Source organism: Orycteropus afer, unplaced genomic scaffold, assembly GCF_000298275.1.
Source record: "Orycteropus afer afer isolate SDZICR_OR568_19922 unplaced genomic scaffold, OryAfe1.0 scaffold00036, whole genome shotgun sequence".
In the NCBI taxonomy this organism is placed as follows: domain Eukaryota; kingdom Metazoa; phylum Chordata; class Mammalia; order Tubulidentata; family Orycteropodidae; genus Orycteropus; species Orycteropus afer.
Window position 1 is genome coordinate 3090530 of NW_006921623.1, and position 6998 is coordinate 3097527.

General features: G+C 39.4%; 1 protein-coding gene across 1 annotated transcript in view; it reads right to left on the minus strand.

Moving 5' to 3' along the window:
• Positions 1-4502: 4502 nt before the first annotated feature.
• CD3G (CD3g molecule) overlaps positions 4503-6998 on the minus strand; it is a 7973-nt gene continuing 5477 nt past the window's right edge. The window contains exons 3-6 of the mRNA XM_042780363.1: positions 6407-6625; positions 5685-5816; positions 5008-5051; positions 4503-4568 (exon numbers count right to left, since the gene is read on the minus strand). Coding sequence (XP_042636297.1) covers positions 4503-4568; positions 5008-5051; positions 5685-5816; positions 6407-6625 — 461 coding nt within the window. The remainder of the gene's footprint in view (positions 4569-5007; positions 5052-5684; positions 5817-6406; positions 6626-6998) is intronic.

Sequence of the window (6998 nt, forward strand, 5' to 3'; positions counted from 1 at the left end):
CTGGGGACCACAAAAGCTACAGGATCCAGGTAAGGGGTGGGACGTGGCATTAGTGGAGGAAGAATCATTAAAATCTGCGATACGCTGACGACACAACTTAGCTTGCTGAAAGTGAGGATGACTTGAAGTACTTACTGATGAAGATTGAAGAATATAGTATGCAGTATGGATTACATGGCAATATAAAGAAAACAAAAATCCTCACAACTGGACCTATAAGCAGCATCACGATAAATGGAGAAAAGATTGAAGTTGTCAAAGACTTCACACTGCTTGGTTCTACAATCGATGCCAGTGGTAGCAGCAGTCAGGACATCAGATGATGTATAGCACTGGCAAATTGGCTGCAAAGAACCTCTTTCAAGCGCTGAGGAGCAAAGATGTCTCCTTGAGGACTAAGGTGCGCCTGATACAAGCCATGGTATTTTCAGTCGCCTTATATGCATGTAAGAGCTAGACAATGAATAAGGGAGACTGAAGAAGAATTGATGCTTTTGAGTTGTGGTGTTGGTGAAGAATGCTGAGAGTACCATGGACTGCTAAAAGAACTAACAGATCTGTCCTGGAGGAAGTGCAGCCGAATTCTCTTTGGAGGTGAGAATGGCCAGACTTCGTCTCACCTACTTTGGCCATGTTGTTAGAAGGGACCATTCCCTGGAGAAGGATGTCATGGTTGGTAAGGTGGAGGGTCGACAGAAGAGGGGAAGGCCCTCAATAAGATGGATTGATGCAGTGGTGGTGGCTATGGGCACAAGTATAGCAAGGATCATGGAGCTGGCGCAGGACTGGGTGGTATTTTGTTCTGCTGTGTATAGGATCTCTATAAGTCAGAGACAACTTGATGGCATCTAACAACAGTGCAAATACATAATGGCCGAGCAGTTCCATTTATTTGTATTTAATGTTACAGATAGTCTTAATCATGTTCAAAATAGCATTTATTGTTAAAGTGCCAGGGGAAGACATAGGAGAAAATCTTTGTGGCTTGAGTTCATCAAATATATCTTAGATTTGACATAAAAATCACAATCCATAAAATAAAAATTGATAAATTGGACTTACCAGTATTCAAAACTTTTACACTTCATAAGGCATTATTAAAATGAAAGACAAGCCATTGATTAGGAGAAATATTTGCAAATTATATGTCTGATAAAGGACTTGTATTCAGGAAATATAAGGAACTTCTACATCTCAATAGTAAGATGGCAACCCAATATAAAAAAAAAAGGGGGAGGGTGGCAAGATTTCAATAGAGATTTCACCAAAGAAAATATATGAATGGCAAATAAGTACATGAAAAGATTTTCAGTATCATTAGTCCTTAAATGCAAATTGAAACTACAATAAGATACCAGTTTTCATCTGCTAAAAGAAAAACAAAACCAAAACAAAAGCAGATGTCAAGTTGACTCCAACTCACAAAGACCCCATTTCTGTCAGAGTAGAACTGTGTTCACAGGTTTTTCAATGGCTGATTTTTTTGGAAGTCTCCAGGTCTTTCTTCCAAGGTGCTCTGGGTGGACTTGAATCTCCAAACTTTTGGTAGCAATACAGTTCATTATCTGCTTGGATCACCCAAGTACTGTTAACACCCACTAGAAAGGCTGTAATAAAAAAAGACAAACAGTAACAAATATTGGTGAGGATGTGGAGAAACAGGAATCCTTGTCCATTGCTGGTGAGAATGTAAAATAGTATGTCAACTTTGGAAAACAGTTTGGCAGTTTCTTAGAAAGAGATGAAAGCACAGATCCACCTAAAGAGAAAGTTCATAGCAGCATTGTTCATAATAACTAAAAAGTGGAAGCAAATCAAATGTCCATTGACTGGTGAATGGGTAAACAAAAGGTGGTATATCCATACAATAAATACTATCCATCAATAAAAAGGAACAAACTACTGATACATGCTACAACATTGATGAACCTTGAAAATCTGATGCTAAGTGAAAAAATCTAGATACAAAAGACCATATATTGTATGATTCCATTTATATGAAATGTCCAGAAAAGGCAGATCTAAAGTGACAGAAAATAGATTAGTGGTTGCTTGGGGCTGAGGTGAGAATGCAGTAACTGCAAACAGCACAGAAGATCTTAAGAGGGTGATGAAAATGTTCTAGAATTGGATTACAATGATGGTTAAAGTGGGTATATTTATTTATTTTAAAATCACTGAAAACAGGTGAAATCACTTAAGGGTCAATTTTATGGCATGTAAATTATATCTCAATAAAATTGTTTTTTAAAATGACATACAACCTTAGCCCTTATTGTAAGAGCAAAATATTGTAGCCGGCTTAAAGTTCCATCAGTAGATAACCCCTTTGCTGTCAGGTTGATTCTGAGTCATAGTGACCCTACAGGACAGGGTAGAAACTGCCCCCTAGAGTTTCCAAGGCTGTAAGTCTTTAGGAAGCAGACTGCCTCATCTTTCTCCCACAGAGCACCTGGTGGGTTCGAGCCACCAACCTTTTGGTTAGTAGCTGAATGCATTAACCACTGCACTACTAGAGCTCTTTTATCAGTAGAGGGCTGATGAAATAAATTATAGCATATTTGTACAATGTAGTTGCCAAAAAAAAAAAAAAAAAGCTTTTTAATACTGGTGTGAAGTAATAATGTAGTAATATTAGGTGAAAATACAAGATGTATAGTTTGATACTATTTTGTGTAGAAAACAGTGAAGTGAGAAAAACTTCTGTATTTGAGAATTTAGTATATGTCTAGAATACCTTCTAAAGGATACATAAGAAACTAGTTATATTGTTTGCTTCTGAAGAGGGCAACTAAATGGCTCAGGAATGGAGGTGGAGGGTGGCTTTTCAGTGCATATTTTAAACCATGTGAATTATATACAAAGCCATGTGAATTATGTAAAAGAATACTTTTACTAAGTAAAAATTAAAACTAAAAAAATTCTATACAAATGAAAAACAAAAACAAAACACCAAACTTACTGAATCCCAACTTGGAGTGACCCCTGTTTAAATTATTTGACTTTTTCATTTCTCTTTTACTGACAATTTAGCTCCCAATAGGTGGCACTCCTGATACACCATATTATAATTTTACATCTGTCTGTCTTTATCTATCTGCCTATCTAATTTTGAGAAAAATCCAAGATTGGTTTGATGATCTTTCTTCTTTATTTGTCACCTCTGGGGACCTCAAGTCTAGATTTAGGTCCGAAAGCCTCTCTGTTAAAATTCCTCCACAATGTGTTATTGCTTTGATACTGAGACCTGGGTAGAGAACACCTGGAATGAAAAAGCAAAATTGCAATTGGTTCAGAAAATAAAATAATGCTTGTGGCCTTGTTTTCCTGATTGAAACTTCTGATCGAATGGATTGGCTACTGAAAAGTCAGTGGTTCTCAACCAAGGCCCATTTTGCTCTGTGCTAGGGGAAAAAGACCCCAGATTCAATCATGTTCTGTAGAGATCCTTTTATTAAGCCTTAAATAGGACAAAGACAAAGCAAATACAATCACCTGGATGAGGGAAACCATCAGCATGCACACAGTACAGAGGCCAATGGAATCCACTGAATTATGGTCATGGAATTCATTATATATGATAGAAAACAAAGGAAATCATCACAAGGTCGTGATTGGTGGCAGGTCAATCCATCACTGTCGCAGGTAGGACTATAGAATGCTTCAAAGGATCATAGTTGGTATATGTGCATAATTGCAAGTAAAAAGGGTTACAAGATTGGTTCTGGGGCTTTGATCATGCACCCTGAGTCATAGCCCCAAGGTGGTTACAAGACAATACTAGGACCCCCAACCTTTAACTTAAAATTAGAAAACTCTAATCTAATTGGTTACTTTCCAAAAATATCTAAGCAAGTTCCCTAAGCCTTTGTCTGAGCAGCTCCCCGCCCTCCCACTACCCCTGCCTTGTCCCAAACTCATCTAAGTATAGCGGCATTGATGGTTTAATGATCAGCAAGCACTGGGGAAGCAACATAAAGAGCTCAAATAGCATCTCAACTTATGTTGAGACTCAAAATGGAATTAAGGGCTCCTGCTTCAACAAACCAAGTGCTTTAGAATATAAGGTCTAATGGTTGTCATGAATGAGGGGTACTACTGATGTATAGTAGTTAGAGGCCAGGGATGTTGCCAAACATCCTACAGTGCACTGGACAGTCACCTACCCTAAAGTATTATCTAGTTCAAAATGTCGATAGTGCAGATGTTGAGAAATGCTGATACAGGTTAACATTCCTATTCAGCATCTCCTTTGCTTCAGGCTTGCTGTATGAGGATTTACATATGCAACATGCATATCTCCATGGGCCAAGGAAATCAGTATGGGCCCAGGGCCTTTAGAAAAGGCTTCTACAATCAGCCCCACCTCATAGTTTGATCTTTATAGCTGGTTGGGGCAGGTGGATAGACTTAGCAGCAATTGGGGTGATTGGGGAGGGTAATACAAAAGTACTTTTCTTAGAATTGGTATTTGAAGGACACACCTACTCTGAGTGTTGAGCTCAGTTCTTCCTCAGTTGGTTTCCTTGAAGGTGGCTGTATTGGTCATCATCTCGATCCTTGAGGGGCTGAAAAGGACAGCATCATCATAAGCCAATTTTTCTCCATCATCAATAATTAATTTGAAGCATATTTATCAAGTGCTTTTTATGTACAATGCTTTGGAATGGGTGCCTCACCATCCTTGGGGCAGAGAGAGGGCAAAGGGATGGAGGCTGTGGATATAGTTCTTTTGGGTATCTGTATGTCTTAGTGTGTTCTTCAACTTTTTTTCAGTAGGTCCTGACTTCAGTCTCTTGCAATTTCTTATTTCATTCATACCACCCGAAGGGATAGTTATCCCATCATCTGGTATGCCTTAAACAGTTCCTTATCTGTATTGTTGTTGTTGTTATGTGCTCTTGAGTTGGCCCGACTTATAGCGACCCCTCCTTGCCCCCAAATAACCTGCCCCCAAATCAAAAAATTTTATCACCTCTATGTCTCTTTGATTCATAATTTCCTTACCTGGTAGAGCTGGTCATTGGGCAACAGAGTCTGCTTGTCTGAAGCTGCACAAAAACAGAACACACACACATAATATACAGATACAATGGATAATAAATTGGGTTATAAAATAGTAGTAAGAGTTAGTGAACTGCGCCTGTACTCGACAAAAGATGGGTAAGTCTTGTAAGCATATTATTGAATAAAAGAAGCATAAAAGTACTTACTATGTAAGTCTATACAAAAAACAAAACTGGCAAAATTAACCCATGTTAGATAGTGCTTAATCTTAGGGATAGGTACTTATTGGAAGTGACCATAAGGTGGGGGAGGGTGGTGATGCTTGTAGAGTGTTGGTAACATTCTTGAACTAGGTACTAAATTCATGGGTGTGTTTTCTTTGTTAAGTGCTTTGATCTGTATACTGTGATTTATTCATTTTTATGTATGTGTGTTTCATTTTGATAAAAAGTTTTTAAAAACACAAGGACAGGTTAGAGAGAGTCAGATGTGGAGATGGGCAAATATGCTGTAATAGCACCAGGTATTCCTTTTTCCTGTCCCAGACACAGGGCCTCACTGCTATGCACGTTAGCAGCACATGCCATCTCAGTGTCTTCTATTTATCTGGTATCTTGGTAGGAAGGAGGTTGAGGGTCCCAGGTGGTCACATCTTTCATCTAAGAACATTCTTTTACCTCGTGACTGACGAACTCCATTCTGCCCAGCAATGAAGTAGACCCCAGCAGCAAGGAAGGAAATGCTGATGATTTCAGCAAAGATAAAGCTGACGATCGTGGCTGCATTCATTTCAATGCAGTTCTGACACACTGTGGGAAAAAGCAGGGACAAGCCTCCTTTAGGCTGGGAAAGTTGCTTTTCCTGCATCTTTTCCTCCTGCCTGCCATCTATAATGCCTCTGTCTGGGACAGTAGGCTTCTCCTTCTGTGGATGATATGGCAACAGAATTGCTGGGAAAGACCCTTGGACCAAGAACTCAATGTTTCTCTGTCCCAGGAGTCCTGGGGAAGCCCATGTAATCTCACTACCAAGAAATATATAGATTTGGAGGAAGACCAGATCTCCTTCTCCATGCTCAGCTGCTCTCCACTCCATACTGCTATTTACCTTGTAATTATTCTTCATTATCCCTCCTCCCCCACATTACAGAAGGAGCTGAACTAATCTAATCCATGGGGCTCTCCAGAAAGTAAGCCATGCTTTGCAGAAAGATCTGGCTATGTTGGGGGAACTGTCTTGTCATATTCAAAGAGAGGCAAACTGAGATTAAGATAGTTGGCTGTTATATCATTGATTAGCATCTATTTCCATCCTTACCCAAGGCAGGAACCTCATGAGAATAGCAAGTACTACTTAATTTCACAACCAACCAACAAACCAACCAAAGAGTATTGCATACTTCTAAAATACAGTTGGAGTGAAGCGTTCTTCGCTCCTTGGCACTGAAACATCCCTCGAGGGTCCTTGGTACTACTTCCCAGGTTCCATTTCATTGTAGTTAAGCCATGCATTTCCTTTCCATCTTTAAACCATCTGACATTTTTATCTTCCAGGAAGTCACAAGTCAGAAGCACCGAACCATCCTCTCGATCGTCATCCACTTTTATCAAATGTTTTTCTAAAAAGGGAAAAGCCATAGTTCTGGTATGGATCTTGCCTCTGGAATTCTCTCTGCCCCAAGTACTGAGAGAAGACCATTCAAGTAGTACTTCCTAACTTTAATGTACACATGAGCAACATGGGCATCTTGTTAAAAATTTAGGTTCTGTTCAGTAGTTTTGAGGAGGTGCTGAGGGTTCTGACACACTCCCAGGTGATGCCAATGCAATTGGTTCATGGATCACATTTTGAGTAATGCTTGGTTACTAAAGCCCTGTTTCACCTTCAAGAATCAGACAATTAAGTTCATGTGAATGATCAGAATTCCCAGGTGTATAGTAGAGCTGACAAGGGGCAAGGTTATGGTCATTACTTGGTCACAGCCAGCTACC